The sequence below is a fragment of the Oncorhynchus tshawytscha genome, linkage group LG13 (genome assembly GCF_018296145.1).
Source record: "Oncorhynchus tshawytscha isolate Ot180627B linkage group LG13, Otsh_v2.0, whole genome shotgun sequence".
NCBI classification, from domain to species: Eukaryota; Metazoa; Chordata; class Actinopteri; order Salmoniformes; family Salmonidae; genus Oncorhynchus; species Oncorhynchus tshawytscha.
In genome coordinates, this window is record NC_056441.1 from 92,643,603 (window position 1) to 92,669,173 (window position 25,571).

Here is a 25,571-nt window from a genome sequence, read left to right on the forward strand (position 1 = left end):
CTGTACCAGACTGATGCAGAATACTACTGTACCAAACTGATGCAGAGTACTACTGTACCAGACTGATGCAGAATACTACTGTACCAGACTGATGCAGAGTACTACTGTACAAGACTGATGCAGAATACTACTGTACCAGACTGATGCAGAATACTACTGTACCAGACTGATGCAGAATACTACTGTACCAAACTGATGCAGAGTACTACTGTACCAGCCTGATGCAGAATACTACTGTACCAGACTGATGATGCAGAATACAACTGTACCAGACTGATGCAGAGTACTACTGTACCAGACTGATGCAGAATACACTGAAAACTGATACTGTACCAGACTGATGCAGAATACTACTGTACCAGACTGATGCAGAATACTACTGTACCAGACTGATGATGCAGAATACTACTGTACCAGACTGATGATGCAGAATACTACTGTACCAGACTGATGCAGAATACTACTGTACCAGACTGATGCAGAATACTACTGTACCAGACTGATGCAGAATACTACTGTACCAGACTGATGCAGAATACTACTGTACCAGACTGTACCAGGATGCAGAATACTACTGTACCAAACTGATGCAGAGTACTGCTGTACCAGACTGATGCAGAATACTACTGTCCCAGACTGATACAGAATACTACTGTACCAGACTGATGATGCAGAATACTACTGTACCAGACTGACTGATGCAGAATACTACTGTACCAGACTGATGCAGAATACTACTGTACCAGACTGATACAGAATACTACTGTACCAGACTGATGATGCAGAATACTACTGTACCAGACTGATGCAGAATACTACTGTACAAGACTGATGCAGAATACTGCTGTACCACACTGATGCAGAATGCTACAGTACCAGATGGATACAGAATACTACTGTACCACACTGATGCAGAATACTACTGAACCAGACTGATGATGTAGACTACTACTGTACCAGACTGATGCAGAATACTACTGTACCAGACTGATGCAGAATACTACTGTACCAGACGGATGCAGAATACTACTGTACCAGACTGATGCAGAATACTACTGTACCAGACTGATGCAGAGTACTACTGTACAAGACTGATGCAGAATACTACTGTACCAGACTGATGATGCAGAATACTACTGTACCAGACTGATGCAGAATACTACTGTACCAGACTGATGCAGAATACTACTGTACCAGACTGATACAGAATACTACTGTACCAGACTGATGATGCAGAATACTACTGTACCAGACTGATGCAGAATACTACTGTACAAGACTGATGCAGAATACTGCTGTACCACACTGATGCAGAATGCTACAGTACCAGATGGATACAGAATACTACTGTACCACACTGATGCAGAATACTACTGAACCAGACTGATGATGTAGACTACTACTGTACCAGACATATGCAGAATGCTACTGTACCAGACTGATGATGCAGAATACTACTGTACCAGACTGATAATGCAGAATACTACTGTACCAGACTGATGATGCAGAATACTACTGTACCAGACTGATGCAGAATACTACTGTACCAGACTGATGATGCAGAATACTACTGTACCACACTGATGATGCAGAATACTACTCTACCACACTGATGCAGAGAACTACTGTACCAGACTGATGCAGAATACTACTGTACCAGACTGATGATGCAGAATACTACTGTCCAGACTGATAATGCAGAATACTACTGTACCAGACTGATGATGCAGAATACTACTGTACATGACATATGCAGAATGCTACTGTACCAGACTGATGATGCAGAATACTACTGTACCAGACTGATGATGTAGACTACTACTGTACCACACTGATGCAGAGAACTACTGTACCAGACTGATGCAGAATACTACTGTACCAAACTGATGCAGAGTAATGCTGTACCAGACTGATGTAGAATACTACTGTCCCAGACTGATACAGAATACTACTGTACCAGACTGATGATGCAGAATACTACTGTACCAGACTGATGCAGAATACTACTGTACCAGACTGATGCAGAATACTACTGTACCAGACTGATACAGAATACTACTGTACCAGACTGATGATGCAGAATACTACTGTACCAGACTGATGCAGAATACTACTGTACAAGACTGATGCAGAATACTGCTGTACCACACTGATGCAGAATGCTACAGTACCAGATGGATACAGAATACTACTGTACCACACTGATGCAGAATACTACTGAACCAGACTGATGATGTAGACTACTACTGTACCAGACATATGCAGAATGCTACTGTACCAGACTGATGATGCAGAATACTACTGTACCAGACTGATAATGCAGAATACTACTGTACCAGACTGATGATGCAGAATACTACTGTACATGACATATGCAGAATGCTACTGTACCAGACTGATGATGCAGAATACTACTGTACCAGACTGATGATGTAGACTACTACTGTACCACACTGATGCAGAGAACTACTGTACCAGACTGATGCAGAATACTACTGTACCAGACTGATGATGCAGAATACTACTGTACCAGACTGATGCAGAATACTACTGTACCAGACTGATGATGCAGAATACTACTGTACCAGACTGATAATGCAGAATAGTACTGTACCAGACTGATGATGCAGAATACTACTGTACCAGACTGATGATGCAGAATACTACTGTACCAGATTGATGATGCAGAATACTACTGTACCAGACTGATGATGCAGAATACTACTGTACCAGACTGATGATGCAGAATACTACTGTACCAGACTGATGATACAGAATACTACTGTACCAGACTGATGCAGAATACTATTGTACCAGACTGATGATGCAGAATACTACTGTACCAGACTAATGCAGGATACTACTGTACCAGACTGATGATGCAGAATACTACTGTACCAGACTGATGCAGAATACTACTGTACCAGACTGATGATGCAGAATACTACTGTACCAGACTGATGCAGAATACTACTGTACCAGACTGATGATGCAGAATACTACTGTACCAGACTGATGCAGAATACTACTGTACCAGACTGATGATGCAGAATACTACTGTACCAGACTGATGATGCAGAATACTACTGTACCAGACTGATGATGCAGAATACTACTGTACCAGACTGATGATGCAGAATACTACTGTACCAGACTGATGATGCAGAATGCTACTGTACCAGACTGTTGCAGAATACTACTGTACCAGACTGATGATGCAGAATACTACTTACCACACTGATGCAGAGAACTACTGTATCAGAGTGATGCAGAATACTACTGTACCAGATTGATGATGCAGAATACTACTGTACCAGACTGATGATGCAGAATACTACTGTACCAGACTGATGATGCAGAATAATACTGTACTGATGATGCAGAATACTACTGTACCAGACTGATGCAGAATACTACCAGACTGATACTACTGTACCAGACTGATGCAGAATACTACTGTACCAGACTGATGCAGAATACTACTGTACCAGACTGATGATGCAGAATACTACTGTACCAGACTGATGATGCAGAATACTACTGTACCAGACTGATGATGCAGAATACTACTGTACCAGACTGATGCAGAATACTACTGTACCAGACTGATGCAGAGTACTACTGTACCAGACTGATGCAGAATACTACTGTACCAGACTGATGCAGATGCAATACTACTGTACAAGACTACAGAATACTACTGTACCAGACTGATGCAGAATACTACTGTACCAGACTGATGCAGAATATACTACCAGACTGATGCAGAATACTACCAGACTGATGCAGAATACTACTGTACCAGACTGATGATGCAGAATACAACTGTACCAGACTGATGATGCAGAACACTACTGTACCAGACTGATGCAGAATACTACTGTACCAGACTGATGATGCAGAATACTACTGTACCAGACTGATGCAGAATACTGCTGTACCAGACTGATGCAGAATACTACTGTACCAGACTGATGCAGAATACTACTGTACCAGACTGATGCAGAATACTACTGTACCAGACGGATGCAGAATACTACTGTACCAAACTGATGCAGAGTAATGCTGTACCAGACTGATGTAGAATACTACTGTCCCAGACTGATACAGAATACTACTGTACCAGACTGATGATGCAGAATACTACTGTACCAGACTGATGCAGAATACTACTGTACCAAACTGATGATGCAGAGTACTACTGTACCAGACTGATGCAGAATACTACTGTACCAGACTGATGCAGAATACAACTGTACCAGACTGATGATGCAGAATACTACTGTACCAGACTGATGATGCAGAATACTACTGTACCAGACTGATGCAGAATACTACTGTACCAGACTACTGTACCAGACTGATGCAGAATACTACTGTACCAGACTGATGCAGAATACTACTGTACCAGACGGATGCAGAATACTACTGTACCAGACTGATGATGCTGATGCAGAGTACTGCTGTACCAGACTGATGCAGAATACTACTGTCCCAGACTGATACAGAATACTACTGTACCAGACTGATGCAGAATACTACTGTACCAGACTGATGCAGAATACTACTGTACCAGACTGATGCAGAATACTACTGTACCAGACTGATACAGAATACTACTGTACCAGACTGATGATGCAGAATACTACTGTACCAGACTGATGATGCAGAATACTACTGTACCAGACTGATGATGCAGAATACTACTGTACCAGACTGATGCAGAATACTACTGTACCAGACTGATGCAGAATACTACTGTACCAAACTGATGCAGAGTACTACTGTACCAGACTGATGCAGAATACTACTACTGTACCAGATGCAGAATACTACTGTACCAGACTGATGATGCAGAATACTACTGTACCAGACTGATGATGCAGAACACTACTGTACCAGACTGATGCAGAATACTACTGTACCAGACTGATGCAGAGTACTACTGTACCAGACTGATGCAGAATACTACTGTACCAGACTGATGCAGAGTACTACTGTACAAGACTGATGCAGAATACTACTGTACCAGACTGATGCAGAATACTACTGTACCAGACTGATGCAGAATACTACTGTACCAAACTGATGCAGAGTACTACTGTACCAGCCTGATGCAGAATACTACTGTACCAGACTGATGATGCAGAATACAACTGTACCAGACTGATGATGCAGAATACTACTGTACCAGACTGACTGCAGACTGTACCAAACTGATGCAGAGTACTACTGTACCAGACTGATGCAGAATACTACTGTACCAGACTGATGCAGAATACAGAATACTACTGTACCAGACTGATGATGCAGAATACTACTGTACCAGACTGATGATGCAGAATACTACTGATGATGCAGAATACTACTGTACCAGACTGATGCAGAATACTACTGTACCAGACTGATGCAGAATACTACTGTACCAGACTGATGCAGAATACTACTGTACCAGACTGGATGCAGAATACTACTGTACCAAACTGATGACTGATGCAGAATACTACTGTACCAGACTGTACCAGACTAGAATACTACTGTCCCAGACTGATACAGAATACTACTGTACCAGACTGATGATGCAGAATACTACTGTACCAGACTGATGCAGAATACTACTGTACCAGACTGATGCAGAATACTACTGTACCAGACTGATGATGCAGAATACTACTGTACCAGACTGATGCAGAATACTACTGTACAAGACTGATGCAGAATACTGCTGTACCACACTGATGCAGAATGAGTACCAGATGAATACAGAATACTACTGTACCACACTGATGCAGAATACTACTGAACCAGACTGATGATGTAGACTACTACTGTACCAGACTGATGCAGAATACTACTGTACCACACTGATACAGAATACTACTGTACCAGACATATGCAGAATGCTACTGTACCAGACTGATGATGCAGAATACTACTGTACCAGACTGATAATGCAGAATGCTACTGTACCAGACTGATGATGCAGAATTCTACTGTACCAGACTGATAATGCAGAATACCACTGTACCAGACTGATGATGCAGAATACTACTGTACCAGACTGATGATGCAGAATACTACTGTACCTGACTGATGATGCAGAATACTACTGTACCACACTGATGCAGAGAACTACTGTACCAGACTGATGCAGAATACTACTGTACCAGATTGATGATGCAGAATACTACTGTACCAGACTGATGATGCAGAATACTACTGTACCAGACTGATGATGCAGAATACTACTGTACCAGACTGATGCAGAATACTACTGTACCAGACTGATGCAGAATACTACTGTACCAGACTGATGCAGAATACTACTGTACCAGACTGATGATGCAGAATAAGAATGTACCAGACTGATGCAGAATACTACTGTACCAGACTGATGCAGATATACTGTACCAGACTGATGATGCAGAATACTACTGTACCAGACTGATGATGCAGAATACTACTGTACCAGACTGATGATGCAGAATACTACTGTACCAGACTGATGCAGAATACTACTGTACCAGACTGATGATGCAGAATACTACTGTACCACACTGATGCAGAGAACTACTGTACCAGACTGATGCAGACTGTACCAAACTGATGCAGATACTACTGTACCAGACTGATGCAGAATACTACTGTACCAGACTGATGATGCAGAATACTACTGTACCATACGATGATGCAGAATACTACTGTACCAGACTGATGATGCAGAATACTACTGTACCAGATTGATGCAGAATACTACTGTACCAGACTGATGCAGAATACTACTGTACCAGACTGATGCAGAATACTACTGTACCAGACTGATGCAGAATACTACTGTACCAGACTGATGATACAGAATACTACTGTACCAGACTGATGCAGAATGCTACTGTACCAGACTGGATGCAGAATACTACTGTACCACACTGATGCAGAATACTACTGTACCAGACTGATGCAGAATACTACTGTACCAGACTGATGCAGAGTACTACTGTACCAGACTGATGCAGAATACTACTGTACCCAGACTGATGCAGAATACTACTGTACCAGACTGATGCAGAATACTACTGTACCAGACTGATGCAGAGTACTACTGTACCAGACTGATGCAGAATACTACTGTACCAGACTGATGCAGAATACTACTGTACCAGACTGATGCAGAATACTACTGTACCAAACTGATGCAGAGTACTACTGTACCAGCCTGATGCAGAATACTACTGTACCAGACTGATGATGCAGAATACAACTGTACCAGACTGATGATGCAGAATACTACTGTACCAGACTGATGCAGAATACTACTGTACCAAACTGATGCAGAGTACTACTGTACCAGACTGATGCAGAATACTACTGTACCAGACTGATGCAGAGTACTACTGTACAAGACTGATGCAGAATACTACTGTACCAGACTGATGCAGAATACTACTGTACCAGACTGATGCAGAATACTACTGTACCAGACTGATGCAGAATACTACTGTACCAGACTGATGATGCAGAATACTACTGTACCAGACTGATGATGCAGAATACATACTGTACCAGACTGATGATGCAGAATACTACTGTACCAGACTGATGCAGAATACTACTGTACCAAACTGATGCAGAGAATACTACTGTACCAGACTGATGCAGAATACTACTGTACCAGACTGATGCAGAATACAACTGTACCAGACTGATGATGCAGAATACTACTGTACCAGACTGATGATGCAGAATACTACTGTACCAGACTGATGCAGAATACTGCTGTACCAGACTGATGCAGAATACTGCTGTACCAGACTGATGCAGAATACTACTGTACCAGACTGATGCAGAATACTACTGTACCAGACTGATGCAGAATACTACTGTACCAAACTGATGCAGAGTACTGCTGTACCAGACTGATGCAGAATACTACTGTACCAGACTGATACAGAATACTACTGTACCAGACTGATGATGCAGAATACTACTGTACCAGACTGATGCAGAATACTACTGTACCAGACTGATGCAGAATACTACTGTACCAGACTGATGCAGAATACTACTGTACCAGACTGATACTACTGTACCAGACTGATGCAGAAATACTACTGTACAAGACTGATGCAGAATACTACTGTACCAGACTGATGCAGAATACTAGTACTGAATACAGAATACTACTGTACCACACTGATGCAGAATACTACTGTACCAGACTGATGATGCAGACTACTACTGTACCAGACTGATGCAGAATACTACTGTACCAGACTGATGCAGAATACTACTGTACCAGACATGATGCAGAATACTACTGTACCAGACTGATGATGCAGAATACTACTGTACCAGACTGATGCAGAATACTACTGTACCAGACTGATGATGCAGAATACTACTGTACCAGACTGATGATGCAGAATACTACTGTACCAGACTGATGCAGAATACTACTGTACCAGACTGATGATGCAGAATACTACTGTACCAGACTGATGCAGAATACTACTGTACCAGACTGATGAACTACTGTACCAGACTGATGCAGAATACTACTGTACCAGACTGATGATGCAGAATACTACTGTACCAGACTGATGATGCAGAATACTACTGTACCAGACTGATGATGCAGAATACTACTGTACCAGACTGATGCAGAATACTACTGTACCAGACTGATGCAGAATACTACTGTACCAGACTGATGCAGAATACTACTGTACCAGACTGATGATGCAGAATACTACTGTACCACACTGATGCAGAATACTACTGTACCAGACTGATGCAGAATACTATTGTACCAGACTGATGATGCAGAATACTACTGTACCAGACTGATGATGCAGAATACTACTGTACCAGACTGATAATGCAGAATACTACTGTACCAGACTGATGCAGAATACTACTGTACCAGACTGATGATGCAGAATACTACTGTACCACACTGATGCAGAGAACTACTGTACCAGACTGATGCAGAATACTACTGTACCAAACTGATGCAGAGTACTACTGTACCAGCCTGATGCAGAATACTACTGTACCAGACTGATGATGCAGAATACTACTGTACCATACTGATGATGCAGAATACTACTGTACCAGACTGATGATGCAGAATACTACTGTACCAGATTGATGCAGAATACTACTGTACCAGACTGATGCAGAATACTACTGTACCAGACTGATGCAGAATACTACTGTACCAGACTGATACAGAATACTACTGTACCAGACTGATGATACAGAATACTACTGTACCAGACTGATGCAGAATGCTACTGTACCAGATGGATGCAGAATACTACTGTACCACACTGATGCAGAATACTACTGTACCAGACTGATGCAGAATACTACTGTACCAGACTGATGCAGAGTACTACTGTACCAGACTGATGCAGAATACTACTGTACCCAGACTGATGCAGAATACTACTGTACCAGACTGATGCAGAATACTACTGTACCAAACTGATGCAGAGTACTACTGTACCAGACTGATGCAGAATACTACTGTACAAGACTGATGCAGAATACTACTGTACCAGACTGATGCAGAATACTACTGTACCAGACTGATGCAGAATACTACTGTACCAGACTGATACAGAATACTACTGTTCAAGACTGATGCAGAATACTGCTGTACCACACTGATGCAGAATGCTACTGTACCAGATGGATGCAGAGTACTATTGTACCAGACTGATGATGCAGAATACTACTGTACCAGACTGATGATGCAGAATACTACTGTACCAGACTGATGATGCAGAATACTACTGTACCAGATTGATGCAGAATACTACTGTACCAGACTGACACAGAATACTACTGTACCAGACTGATGATGCAGAATACTACTGTACCAGACTGATGCAGAATACTACTGTACCAGACTGATGCAGAGTACTACTGTACCAGACTGATGCAGAATACTACTGTACCAGACTGATGCAGAGTACAACTGTACCAGACTGATGCAGAATACTACTGTACCAGACTGATGATGCAGAATACAACTGTACCAGACTGATGATGCAGAATACTGATGCAGATTAGTATTCTGCAATCATCAAGTTTGCGGACGACACAACAGTGGTAGGCTTGATTACCAACAACGACGAGACGGCCTACAGGGAGGAGGTGAGGGCCCTCGGAGTGTGGTGTCAGGAAAATAACCTCACACTCAACGTCAACAAAACTAAGGAGATGATTGTGGACTTCAGGAAACAGCAGAGGGAACACCCCCATCCACATCGATGGAACAGTAGTGGAGAGGGTAGCAAGTTTTAAGTTCCTCGGCATACACATCACAGACAAACTGAATTGGTCCACTCACACAGACAGCATCGTGAGGAAGGCGCAGCAGCGCCTCTTCAACCTCAGGAGGCTGAAGAAATTCGGCTTGTCACCAAAAGCACTCACAAACTTCTACAGATGCACAATCGAGAGCATCCTGGCGGGCTGTATCACCGCCTGGTATGGCAACTGCACCGCCCTCAACCGTAAGGCTCTCCAGAGGGTAGTGAGGTCTGCACAACGCATCACCGGGGGCAAACTACCTGCCCTCCAGGACACCTACACCACCCGATGCTACAGGAAGGCCATAAAGATCATCAAGGACATCAACCACCCGAGCCACTGCCTGTTCACCCCGCTGTCATCCAGAAGGCGAGGTCAGTACAGGTGCATCAAAGCTGGGACCGAGAGACTGAAAAACAGCTTCTATCTCAAGGCCATCAGACTGTTAAACAGCCACCACTAACATTGAGTGGCTACTGCCAACACACTGTCAATGACACTGACTCTACTCCAGCCACTTTAATCATGGGAATTGATGGGAAATGATGTAAATATATCACTAGCCACTTTAAACAATGCTACCTTATATAATGTTACTTACCCTACATTATTCATCTCATATGCATACGTAGATACTGTACTCTATATCATCGACTGCATCCTTATGTAATACATGTATCACTAGCCACTTTAACTATGCTACTTGGTTTACATACTCATCTCATATGTATATACTGTACTCGATATCATCTACTGTATCTTGCCTATGATGCTCTGTACCATCACTCATTCATATATCCTTATGTACATATTCTTTATCCCCTTACACTGTGTATAAGACAGTAGTTTTTTTTTGGAATTGTTAGTTAGATTACTTGTTCGTTATTACTGCATTGTCGGAACTAGAAGCACAAGCATTTCGCTACACTCGCATTGACATCTGCTAACCATGTGTATGTGACAGATAAAATTTGCTTTGATTTGATGATTTGATTTGATTTGATACTACTGTACCAGACTGATGATGCAGAATACTACTGTACCAGATTGATGCAGAATACTACTGTACCACACTGATGCAGAGTACTACTGTGCCAGACTGATGCAGAATACTACTGTACCAGACTGATGCAGAATACTACTGTACCAGACTGATGCAGAATACTACTGTACCAAACTGATGCAGAGTACTACTGTACCAGCCTGATGCAGAATACTACTGTACCAGACTGATGCAGAATACAACTGTACCAGACTGATGATGCAGAATACTACTGTACCAGACTGATGATGCAGAATACTACTGTATCAGATTGATGCAGAATACTACTGTACCAGATGGATGCAGAATACTACTGTACCACACTGATGCAGAATACTACTGTACCAGACTGATGCAGAATACTACTGTACCAGACTGATGCAGAGTACTACTGTACCAGACTGATGATACAGAATACTACTGTACCAGACTGATGCAGAATGCTACTGTACCAGATGGATGCAGAATACTACTGTACCACACTGATGCAGAATACTACTGTACCAGACTGATGCAGAATACTACTGTACCAGACTGATGCAGAGTACTACTGTACCAGACTGATGCAGAATACTACTGTACCAGACTGATGCAGAATACTACTGTACCAGACTGATGCAGAATACTACTGTACCAGACTGATGCAGAATACTACTGTACCAGACTGATGCAGAATACTACTGTACCAGACTGATGCAGAATACTACTGTACCAGACTGATACAGAATACTACTGTACCAGACTGATGATGCAGAATACTACTGTACCAGACTGATGCAGAATACTACTGTACAAGACTGATGCAGAATACTGCTGTACCACACTGATGCAGAATGCTACTGTACCAGATGGATGCAGAATACTACTGTACCAAACTGATGCAGAATACTACTGTACCAGACTGATGCAGAATACTACTGTACCAGACTGATGATGCAGAATACTACTGTACCAGACTGATGCAGAATACTACTGTACCAGACTGATGCAGAATACTACTGTACCAGACTGATGCAGAATACTACTGTACCAGACTGATGATGCAGAATACTACTGTACCAGACTGATGCAGAATACTACTGTACCAGACTGTCTGTAGTCATTTAGCAGACACTCTACTGTTTAAATATACATTGTAGTCATTTAGCAGACAGCCAGTCATTCAGTCAGCCAGCCAGTCAGAGTTAGTCATTCAGCCAGCCAGTCATTCAGGCAGCCAGCCAGCCAGAGTCAGTCATTCAGGCAGCCAGCCAGCCAGAGTCAGTCATTCAGTCAGCCAGTCAGTCAGTCAGTCAGTCAGCCAGTCAGTCAGCCAGTCAGTCAGTCAGCCAGTCAGTCAGTCAGTCAGTCAGTCATTCAGTCAGCCAGTCAGTCAGTCAGTCAGCCAGTCAGTCATTCAGTCAGCCAGTCAGTCAGCCAGCCAGTCAGTCATTTCAGTCAGTCAGTCAGTCAGCCAGTCAGTCAGTCAGCCAGTTAGTCAGTCATTCAGTCAGCCAGTCAGTCAGTCATTCAGTCAGTCAGCCAGTCAGTCATTCAGTCAGCCAGTCAGTCAGTCAGCCAGTCAGTCATTCAGTTAGTCAGTCAGCCAGTCAGCCAGTCAGTCAGTCAGCCAGTTAGTCAGCCAGTCAGTCAGTCAGCCAGTTAGTCAGTCAGTCAGCCAGTTAGTCAGTCAGCCAGTCAGCCAGTCAGTCAGTCAGTCATTCAGTTAGTCAGTCAGCCAGTCAGCCAGTCAGTCAGTTCAGTCAGCCAGTCAGTCAGTCAGCCAGTCAGTCAGTCAGCCAGTCAGTCAGTCAGCCAGTCAGCCAGTCAGTCAGTCAGCCAGTCAGTCAGTCAGCCAGTTAGTCAGTCAGCCAGTCAGCCAGTCAGTCAGTCAGCCAGTTAGTCAGTCAGCCAGTCAGTCAGTCAGTCAGTCAGCCAGTCAGTCACTTTTCTCTTCTTCTACATGGTATTCTTATCATTGTCAAACCTTCATGCCTGTAATTCATCATGTAGTACCAACTGCAACACTAGATAGCCACACAGTGCTTAAGCAATATTGATATGTAAAGGACTATGAATCAACTCCTCTGTGCCAACCTAGCAAATGCTAATTTGGAGTTTTGACATCATCATCATTATCTCTCCGTGTTCCATAGGTGAGTGATTCTTCTGGCTCCAATTAGGATCTACAGTGTTATATGGTAATATAAGGGCCCTCCTTTACCACGTTACTCATTCACACTACACACGCACACACGCATCACACACACACAGGCACACAGACACCAGCTCATAGCCGTCCAGTTTCAGTGTTATCAGTACACACAACCATACTGACACACATCAACGTTCCCATCTGTTTCTGAACAATATCTTTATTTTATGTGAGCTGGTATACATAGTGGAGTGTTTGTACAGCTACATTTTGTTGGTTTTATTGCACAAGGGTAATATGTATGGGATTATGGTAGATTTTGTGAGGTAGCTGAATAACATTTCTGTTTGGCTACATTCTCCCTTGTATTCATTGTGAGCACAAATGTGTCTCAGTTCCTTTATCAAACTCTCTGTACTGCTTTAGGTCACACACACATTGCTGTGGTTCTATGGGAATAAAACTTGACTGTTGTGTAAAACCCTCTAGCCGTGTTCACTTAAAGTTTATATTTATTTTCTGTTCGTGCTCTACAGGCTGGCCTGAATAAGCAGCGTTAGGTTACACTTTTCAATTGTGTAGTCAGCCATATAATGCAGTATTTCCCAAGAGAAACGTGATCCAGGCTACATTGGTAGTTTTATGCCTGTAGGCTACAATCTGATACGTTATACCTCGCCCATGTAGGTTAATATATACTTTAAAATGATGGTTGACAAAACACAGAAGGCATTATCATCTAACTTTATTTATTTACGAGTTAACGTTTAAACTACATTTTTGTTTAGTTTACGTTGAGTGTAGTTTTAAATCATTAACAACGAAGACACATACAGTGGTTTCTAATATTTGGCAAGGCAAACAAAACGCGTCCCAAACCTTACCAGCAGGAGTCTCACAATCACGGGTCATTTTGGTGAGGGGCTCTGGAGAGAATGTTGATGAGAAAAGAACGTATCTACGGCGGAAGTACCGGGAAAGTGGGAGGGAAAAAAAGTTTCGACAACTCTAGATTGCGAATAACACCGGTATAGCATGATGAAAACAAACTTCTGTTAGGTAAATACTTTTATGATCGGAAAATAACTTTTAAAATAGTTTATTGTGCGGGACACATAGTCCTACTTTCGAGTTCACAATGGGACTCCCAACTCTGGAGTTTAGCGATTCTTTTCTGGATAGCCCTGATTTCAGAGAACGGCTAAAATATCATGAAATAGAGTTGGACCGAACAAACAAATTCATCAAAGAACTGATCAAAGACGGGAATATGTTGATAACGGCGCTAAAGAGTAAGTAGCGTTCTCATCCTCTTCATCGTGATCATCTTCAAATGTCTAACTTCAAACTGTGTTCCATTGTTTCAGATAAAAATGTTACTTGAATGTCTAGATTGTGTGTTATCACATTTTGGAACAAAGCGTTTTTGTGTGATAGGTTAAAGATACCCCAATATACTATTATTAAAGTGTAGCTTAATGGTTTGTCACGTATCCTCACCATCCAATCGGCGTCGAGTATCCCCTCCGTGGACGTTTATGGCACGGGAATCTTTACGCCGCTGAAGTGGAAAATTACACTTTTACTATGCGCCCCTGTCAGGCAACGATACTAAGTGGACATCTGTTCTTGTTATTTTACACGTTCTCCTTTTCCTTTCTATAATCGTGTTTTATCCAAGAATACAATTACATAGGATTTTACCATTTCAAGTTTGATAAAAAAAAGTAAAGACTGAAAAAGATTGAATTCCCAAGAGAGAGAGAGAGAGAGAGAGAGAGAGAGAGAGAGAGAGAGAGAGAGAGCAATCAGACCCATTACAGGAGATAATGCTTGGAGGTAAGGGCCTCTCCAGGCCTCCCAGGCCTCTTTTTTATTTATTTATTTTGTAACCTTTATTTAACTAGACAAGTCAGTTTAAGAACAAATTCTTATTTACAAAGACGGCCTACACCAGACAAACACGGACGACGCTGGGCCAATTATCCCTATGGGACTCCCAATCACGGCCGGTTGTGATACAGCCTGGAATTGAACCAAGGTGTCTGTAGTGACGCCTCAAGCCCTGAGAGGCAGTGCCTCAGACCGCTGCACCTCTCTGGAGCCCTCTTCAATCACTCTACAGGAGAAAGGAATAAGAATGGTTGCAGTATGGAACCATATTCGCCATGTGTTAGTAGCTATGAGGATGTGTTAATACCTATGAGTTAGCAGAGTGGGGGAATATATCTTTGTTAAGTGCCCTTTTAAAATAGTTTGGATACATTAGGATAGTAGTTTCTTACCCCTCCGTACTCTGCAAAACAAGCCGATAACCAATACTCACTGGTGACTCAGTTGGGTATGTTCTACTGTAATTCAACACTGTAGCCATGTTATCCTTATATTCAATACCACGGTGGAAAAGAGACCGATGAACATACAGACAGACTACAGTGGAAGGTTACTGTTTCTATTCAGTCCCTTGTTTTATCAGAGTTGTATGACTCCAGGGCCTTTTGGAACAGCAACACGATCAACACTATCCTTTTCCCTCTTTCAGCACATACTGAAGTATTCCCAGTGAAGACAAAGGAATCTAACCGCTAGTTGTTTGTCCCTCTTGTTTAAGCAGTAAGCAGAAATAATATAGTCCTTGTTTAGATGGTAACGTGACTACCCACCATAAGGAGACCTAATGCCCCAATGGTGTTTTTAAAGCAGTCACACAACATTGCTGTTTAAGGAGCCTACTGCGGTCCTTATTTTACCGTCTCTCAGTGGTTTCAATGTGGTGGTGCAGTAAGAATATCTTATCTGGATGTCTCTTATCGCCTTGCCTCTTATCTCTCTATTCATATCTAGCCCTTAATGGAGAACTCTTGCTGTATGTGAGACTACACCTAAACACTATGTGAGACTACACCTAAACACTATGTGAGACTACACCTAAACACTATGTGAGACTACACCTAAACACTATGTGAGACTACACCTAAACACTATGTGAGACTACACCTAAACACTATGTGAGACTACACCTAAACACTATGTGAGATTACACACTTCTTACACACTTCACCATATTGGGTGTATTTCAATATGCATGCTACCGTGATCCAAGCTACCATGAGTCCAAATCAAAGTTTACGAAACGGAGCGGCACTTCTCAGATGCATATTCCGCTTGTACACATTCTGAAGCATTCACCAATGCAAGCTTCGATGTAAAGTATGTACGGAAATATGACCAAACACGTAAAAAACAACGCAACATTTATTGAAATCAATGGCAGAGATTATTTGGGCTGCAGCGAGAGAAAATGAACTCACGACTTCAGAAATGAAATGTTGCCCTTGCACAGCCCTTTTATCTTGATGTGTTAATAAATACATACTGTGTTATTTTGGTTTACCTGCCTACAATACTCACTGAAGTGTGCGTAGATCACAACTCCATAGTAAGTCAATAGGGCTAACTGGATAACTAGCTAGCCAGGAATAATTGGTATCTAGCTAGCTACGAATAATTGACAGCTAGTCATCTACCTTTCATTACATTAGTTTTAGGTCGTTTTTGCCTGTTAAACTAGCTAACTCGCTATATTATTACTAGACTAATTGTTCATTTGTAGTATAGCTAGTAACATATTATATTGGCATATTTTGACAGGGTTGACAGAGTGCTTGAAGGCTGTGTAGTAGACAAAATAGTATACAAGCACTATTTACGTGCTTTTAGGGCCCAGAATGCAATTCTACCGAAAATGGTCGTATCTTCACAACATTTTCAGATTTTAAGAAAATGGCAGAGAATATGCAGCCGAAGTCCGATGAGAGTGGATACAAATGAATTGCTTTAACTAATTAGAACAAATGTTAAGAAAATGTTGAGCAATGTATAAAGTAACGACTTTTCAAATGTACACGTTATGTTGGCTGACAATTTGTTAGCTACGCTATCCTTACGAACCGCATATCATTACAGCAGTTTCTAAAATCCTGTTTTTGCTTTGTTATTATGAGTTATTGTGTGTAGATTGATGAGTTTTAGAATAAGGCTGTAACGTAAAACTGAATGTGGAAAAAAGTCAAGGGGTCTGAACACTTTCCGAAGGAACTGTATATGCTCAGGTGTAGGGCTTTATGGGAGTTGAAGATGGCTGCCGGTCTCTGCAAGGGTTAGTTAGGGTTATTATGAGTCCTAGGAGTTAGTCAGACTGATATTTAGTCTTTATATTCATTTGAGCGGTGAAGCATTGTCTCCAGCATCTCATTGAATGATTTGTATATATTTTTAAATACCTGCACCTGCTCCAAGAACCTTAATATAAAAAACATGCAGTGGATCTTCTGCTTCCTGACTCTTTCTGCCTCTTCCTGCTCACCAACACCAGCCAGACAGCTCCAACCAACTAGAGAAAGTAAGGTGCATACCATCCAGCCTTACACAGTGGAACTACGATGTTTCAGTAGTAGAAATAGGATAAAAGCATGTTCTAGTTTATAGTGTCTACCAAGCCATTTAGATTCAAATCAAAATGAGGTCTGTGTGTCCCTCCACAGTCTGTGTCTCTGTGGTGATCTTTGTGTATCATGTCATTAACTTGTCTTGTAGACTACTAATGCAACGCCAACGTATTATGGTAGTACATCCGACTTGTGCTTAGAAACTCAACAGTATGCCCTGTAGAGAGTACGTTGCTGACAGTACTGAACCAATAGCAGTGAACCTCCTCTTACTCCATCTACCATCGTTGTTGTCATCAGTCTCTCTTGTTAACCCTTTATGATTTTATTTATAGCCTGGCCGTTTTAAATACTAACGTATTATGGTCACTCCCAGTCTTCTAGATTACTAATGTGTTCTAGTCACTCCCAGTCTTCTAGATTACTAATGTGTTCTAGTCACTCCCAGTCTTCTAGATTACTAATGTGTTCTAGTCACTCCCAGTCTTCTAGATTACTAACATCGTGTTCTAGTCACTCCCAGTCTTCTAGATTACTAACATCGTGTTCTAGTCACTCCCAGTCTTCTAGATTACTAACATCGTGTTCTAGTCACTCCCAGTCTTCTAGATTACTAATGTGTTCTAGTCACTCCCAGTCTTCTAGATTACTAATGTGTTCTAGTCACTCCCAGTCTTCTAGATTACTAATGTGTTCTAGTCACTCCCAGTCTTCTAGATTACTAATGTGTTCTAGTCACTCCCAGTCTTCTAGATTACTAATGTGTTCTAGTCACTCCCAGTCTTCTAGATTACTAATGTGTTCTAGTCACTCCCAGTCTTCTAGATTACTAATGTGTTCTAGTCACTCCCAGTCTTCTAGATTACTAACATCGTGTTCTAGTCACTCCCAGTCTTCTAGATTACTAACATCGTGTTCTAGTCACTCCCAGTCTTCTAGATTACTAACATCGTGTTCTAGTCACTCCCAGTCTTCTAGATTACTAACATCGTGTTCTAGTCACTCCCAGTCTTCTAGATTACTAACATCGTGTTCTAGTCACTCCCAGTCTTCTAGATTACTAACATCGTGTTCTAGTCACTCCCAGTCTTCTAGATTACTAAGTGTTCTAGTCACTCCCAGTCTTCTAGATTACTAATGTGTTCTAGTCACTCCCAGTCTTCTAGATTACTAATGTGTTCTAGTGACTCCCAGTCTTCTAGATTACTAATGTGTTCTAGTCACTCCCAGTCATCTAGATTACTAATGTGTTCTAGTCACTCCCAGTCTTCTAGATTACTAATGTGTTCTAGTCACTCCCAGTCATCTAGATTACTAATGTGTTCTAGTCACTCCCAGTCTTCTAGATTACTAATGTGTTCTAGTCACTCCCAGTCTTCTAGATTACTAATGTGTTCTAGTCACTCCCAGTCTTCTAGATTACTAATGTGTTCTAGTCACTCCCAGTCTTCTAGATTACTAATGTGTTCTAGTCACTCCCAGTCTTCTAGATTACTAATGTGTTCTAGTCACTCCCAGTCTTCTAGATTACTAATGTGTTCTAGTCACTCCCAGTCTTCTAGATTACTAACATCGTGTTCTAGTCACTCCCAGTCTTCTAGATTACTAACATCGTGTTCTAGTCACTCCCAGTCTTCTAGATTACTAATATGTTCTAGTCACTCCCAGTCTTCTAGATTACTAATGTGTTCTAGTCACTCCCAGTCTTCTAGATTACTAACATCGTGTTCTAGTCACTCCCAGTCTTCTAGATTACTAATGTGTTCTAGTCACTCCCAGTCTTCCAGATTACTAATGTGTTCTAGTCACTCCCAGTCTTCTAGATTACTAACAATGTGTTCTAGTCACTCCCAGTCTTCTAGATTACTAATGTGTTCTAGTCACTCCCAGTCTTCTAGATTACTAATGTGTTCTAGTCACTCCCAGTCTTCTAGATTACTAATGTGTTCTAGTCACTCCCAGTCTTCTAGATTACTAACATCGTGTTCTAGTCACTCCCAGTCTTCTAGATTACTAACATCGTGTTCTAGTCACTCCCAGTCTTCTAGATTACTAATATGTTCTAGTCACTCCCAGTCTTCTAGATTACTAATGTGTTCTAGTCACTCCCAGTCTTCTAGATTACTAACATCGTGTTCTAGTCACTCCCAGTCTTCTAGATTACTAATGTGTTCTAGTCACTCCCAGTCTTCCAGATTACTAATGTGTTCTAGTCACTCCCAGTCTTCTAGATTACTAACAATGTGTTCTAGTCACTCCCAGTCTTCTAGATTACTAATGTGTTCTAGTCACTCCCAGTCTTCTAGATTACTAATGTGTTCTAGTCACTCCCAGTCTTCTAGATTACTAATGTGTTCTAGTCACTCCCAGTCATCTAGATTACTAATGTGTTCTAGTCACTCCCAGTCTTCTAGATTACTAATGTGTTCTAGTCACTCCCAGTCTTCTAGATTACTAACATCGTGTTCTAGTCACTCCCAGTCTTCTAGATAACTAACATCGTGTTCTAGTCACTCCCAGTCTTCTAGATTACTAACATCGTGTTCTAGTCACTCCCAGTCTTCTAGATTACTAACATTGTGTTCTAGTCACTCCCAGTCTTCTAGATTACTAACATCGTGTTCTAGTCACTCCCAGTCTTCTAGATTACTAATGTGTTCTAGTCACTCCCAGTCTTCTAGATTACTAATGTGTTCTAGTCACTCCCAGTCTTCTAGATTACTAACATCGTGTTCTAGTCACTCCCAGTCTTCTAGATTACTAACATCGTGTTATAGTCACTCCCAGTCTTCTAGATTACTAACATCGTGTTCTAGTCACTCCCAGTCTTCTAGATTACTAATGTGTTCTAGTCACTCCCAGTCTTCTAGATTACTAATGTGTTCTAGTCACTCCCAGTCTTTTAGGTTACTAACAAATTGTTCTAGTCACCCCCAGTCTTCTAGATTACTAATGTGTTCTAGTCACTCCCAGTCTTCTAGATTACTAATGTGTTCTAGTCACTCCCAGTCTTCTAGATTACTAATGTGTTCTAGTCACTCCCAGTCTTCTAGATTACTAACATGTGTTCTAGTCACTCCCAGTCTTCTAGATTACTAACATCGTGTTCTAGTCACTCCCAGTCTTCTAGATTACTAATGTGTTCTAGTCACTCCCAGTCTTCTAGATTACTAATGTGTTCTAGTCACTCCCAGTCTTCTAGATTACTAATGTGTTCTAGTCACTCCCAGTCTTCTAGATTACTAACATCGTGTTCTAGTCACTCCCAGTCTTCTAGATTACTAATGTGTTCTAGTCACTCCCAGTCTTCTAGATTACTAATGTGTTCTAGTCACTCCCAGTCTTCTAGATTACTAACATCGTGTTCTAGTCACTCCCAGTCTTCTAGATTACGAATGTGTTCTAGTCACTCCCAGTTTTCTAGATTACTAATGTGTTCTAGTCACTCCCAGTCTTCTATATTACTAATGTGTTCTAGTCACTCCCAGTCTTCTAGATTACTAATGTGTTCTAGTCACTCCCAGTCTTCTAGATTACTAATGTGTTCTAGTCACTCCCAGTCTTCAGATTACTAATGTGTTCTAGTCACTCCCAGTCTTCTATATTACTAATGTGTTCTAGTCACTCCCAGTCTTCTATATTACTAATGTGTTCTAGTCACTCCCAGTCTTCTAGATTACTAATGTGTTCTAGTCACTCCCAGTCTTCTAGATTACTAATGTGTTCTAGTCACTCCCAGTCTTCTAGATTACTAATGTGTTCTAGTCACTCCCAGTCTTCTAGATTACTAATGTGTTCTAGTCACTCCCAGTCTTCTAGATTACTAATGTGTTCTAGTCACTCCCAGTCTTCTAGATTACTAATGTGTTCTAGTCACTCCCAGTCTTCTAGATTACTAACATCGTGTTCTAGTCACTCCCAGTCTTCTAGATTACTAACATCGTGTTCTAGTCACTCCCAGTCTTCTAGATTACTAACATCGTGTTCTAGTCACTCCCAGTCTTCTAGATTACTAACAACGTGTTCTAGTCATTCCCAGTCTTCTAGATTACTAACATTGTGTTCTAGTCACTCCCAGTCTTCTAGATTACTAATGTGTTCTAGTCACTCCCAGTCTTCTAGATTACTAATGTGTTCTAGTCACTCTCAGTCTTCTAGATTACTAATGTGTTCTAGTCACTCCCAGTCTTCTAGATTACTAACATCGTGTTCTAGTCACTCCCAGTCTTCTAGATTACTAACATCGTGTTCTAGTCACTCCCAGTCTTCTAGATTACTAACATCGTGATTACTAACATCGTGTTCTAGTCACTCCCAGTCTTCTAGATTACTAACATCGTGTTCTAGTCACTCCCAGTCTTCTAGATTACTAACATCGTGTTCTAGTCACTCCCAGTCTTCTAGATTACTAACATCGTGTTCTAGTCACTCCCAGTCTTCTAGATTACTAACATCGTGTTCTAGTCACTCCCAGTCTTCTAGATTACTAACAATGTGTTCTAGTCACTCCCAGTCTTCTAGATTACTAACATCGTGTTCTAGTCACTCCCAGTCTTCTAGATTACGAATGTGTTCTAGTCACTCCCAGTTTTCTAGATTACTAATGTGTTCTAGTCACTCCCAGTCATCTAGATTACTAATGTGTTCTAGTCACTCCCAGTCTTCGAGATTACTAATGTGTTCTAGTCACTCCCAGTCTTCTAGATTACTAACATCGTGTTCTAGTCACTCCCAGTCTTCTAGATTACGAATGTGTTCTAGTCACTCCCAGTCTTCGAGATTACTAACATCGTGTTCTAGTCACTCCCAGTCTTCTAGATTACTAACATTGTGTTCTAGTCACTCCCAGTCTTCTAGATTACTAACATTGTGTTCTAGTCACTCCCAGTCTTCTAGATTACTAATGTGTTCTAGTCACTCCCAGTCTTCTAGATTACTAATGTGTTCTAGTCACTCCCAGTCTTCTAGATTACTAACATCGTGTTCTAGTCACTCCCAGTCTTCTAGATTACTAACATCGTGTTATAGTCACTCCCAGTCTTCTAGATTACTAACATCGTGTTCTAGTCACTCCCAGTCTTCTAGATTACTAATGTGTTCTAGTCACTCCCAGTCTTCTAGATTACTAATGTGTTCTAGTCACTCCCAGTCTTTTAGATTACTAACAACGTGTTCTAGTCATTCCCAGTCTTCTAGATTACTAACATTGTGTTCTAGTCACTCCCAGTCTTCTAGATTACTAATGTGTTCTAGTCACTCTCGGTCTTCTAGATTACTAATGTGTTCTAGTCACTCCCAGTCTTCTAGATTACTAACATCGTGTTCTAGTCACTCCCAGTCTTCTAGATTACTAATGTGTTCTAGTCACTCCCAGTCTTCTAGATTACTAATGTGTTCTAGTCACTCCCAGTCTTCTAGATTACTAATGTGTTCTAGTCACTCCCAGTCTTCCAGATTACTAATGTGTTCTAGTCACTCCCAGTCATCTAGATTACTAACATCGTGTTCTAGTCACTCCCAGTCTTCTAGATTACTAATGTGTTCTAGTCACTCCCAGTCTTCTAGATTACTAATGTGTTCTAGTCACTCCCAGTCTTCAGATTACTAATGTGTTCTAGTCACTCCCAGTCTTCTAGATTACTAATGTGTTCTAGTCACTCCCAGTCTTCTAGATTACTAATGTGTTCTAGTCACTCCCAGTCTTCTATATTACTAATGTGTTCTAGTCACTCCCAGTCTTCTAGATTACTAATGTGTTCTAGTCACTCCCAGTCTTCTAGATTACTAATGTGTTCTAGTCACTCCCAGTCTTCAGATTACTAATGTGTTCTATTCACTCCCAGTCTTCTATATTACTAATGTGTTCTAGTCACTCCCAGTCTTCTAGATTACTAATGTGTTCTAGTCACTCCCAGTCTTCTAGATTACTAATGTGTTCTAGTCACTCCCAGTCTTCTAGATTACTAATGTGTTCTAGTCACTCCCAGTCTTCTAGATTACTAATGTGTTCTAGTCACTCCCAGTCTTCTAGATTACTAATGTGTTCTAGTCACTCCCAGTCTTCTAGATTACTAATGTGTTCTAGTCACTCCCAGTCTTCTAGATTACTAACATCGTGTTCTAATCACTCCCAGTCTTCTAGATTACTAACAACGTGTCCTAGTCACTCCCAGTCTTCTAGATTACTGACAACGTGTACTAGTCACTCCCAGTCCTCTAGATTACTAACAACGTGTTCTAGTCATTCCCAGTCTTCTAGATTACTAACATTGTGTTCTAGTCACTCCCAGTCTTCTAGATTACTAATGTGTTCTAGTCACTCCCAGTCTTCTAGATTACTAATGTGTTCTAGTCACTCTCGGTCTTCTAGATTACTAATGTGTTCTAGTCACTCCCAGTCTTCTAGATTACTAACATCGTGTTCTAGTCACTCCCAGTCTTCTAGATTACTAACATCATGTTCTAGTCACTCCCAGTCTTCTAGATTACTAACATTGTGTTCTAGTCACTCCCAGTCTTCTAGATTACTAACATCGTGTTCTAGTCACTCCCAGTCTTCTAGATTACTAACATCGTGTTCTAGTCACTCCCAGTCTTCTAGATTACTAATGTGTTCTAGTCACTCCCAGTCTTCTAGATTACTAACATCGTGTTCTAGTCACTCCCAGTCTTCTAGATTACTAATGTGTTCTAGTCACTCCCAGTCTTCTAGATTACTAATGTGTTCTAGTCACTCCCAGTCTTCTAGATTACTAATGTGTTCTAGTCACTCCCAGTCTTCTAGATTACTAACATCGTGTTCTAGTCACTCCCAGTCTTCTAGATGACTAACATCGTGTTCTAGTCACTCCCAGTCTTCTAGATTACTAATGTGTTCTAGTCACTCCCAGTCTTCTAGATTACTAATGTGTTCTAGTCACTCCCAGTCTTCTAGATTACTAATGTGTTCTAGTCACTCCCAGTCTTCTAGATTACTAACATCGTGTTCTAGTCACTCCCAGTCTTCTAGATTACTAACATCATGTTCTAGTCACTCCCAGTCTTCTAGATTACTAATGTGTTCTAGTCACTCCCAGTCTTCTAGATTACTAATGTGTTCTAGTCACTCCCAGTCTTCTAGATTACTAATGTGTTCTAGTCACTCCCAGTCTTTTAGATTACTAACAATGTGTTCTAGTCACTCCCAGTCTTCTAGATTACTAATGTGTTCTAGTCACTCCCAGTCTTCTAGATTACTAATGTGTTCTAGTCACTCCCAGTCTTCTAGATTACTAATGTGTTCTAGTCACTCCCAGTCTTTTAGATTACTAACAATGTGTTCTAGTCACTCCCAGTCTTCTAGATTACTAATGTGTTCTAGTCACTCCCAGTCTTCTAGATTACTAATGTGTTCTAGTCACTCTCGGTCTTCTAGATTACTAATGTGTTCTAGTCACTCCCAGTCTTCTAGATTACTAACATCGTGTTCTAGTCACTCCCAGTCTTCTAGATTACTAATGTGTTCTAGTCACTCCCAGTCTTCTAGATTACTAACATCGTGTTCTAGTCACTCCCAGTCTTCTAGATTACTAACAACGTGTACTAGTCACTCCCAGTCCTCTAGATTACTAACAACAGGTTCTAAAGT

At 41.2% G+C, this 25,571-nt stretch overlaps 1 protein-coding gene across 4 annotated transcripts in view; it reads left to right on the plus strand.

Annotated features, from left to right (window-relative positions):
• Nucleotides 1–14,435: 14,435 nt before the first annotated feature.
• Nucleotides 14,436–25,571, plus strand: part of LOC112236611 (rho GTPase-activating protein 42-like) — a 202,715-nt gene continuing 191,579 nt past the window's right edge. For all 4 annotated transcript variants that reach the window (XM_042296537.1, XM_042296538.1, XM_042296539.1 and 1 more), the window contains exon 1: nucleotides 14,436–14,788. In XM_042296537.1, coding sequence (XP_042152471.1) covers nucleotides 14,635–14,788 — 154 coding nt within the window. In that variant the 5' untranslated portion in view covers nucleotides 14,436–14,634. The remainder of the gene's footprint in view (nucleotides 14,789–25,571) is intronic.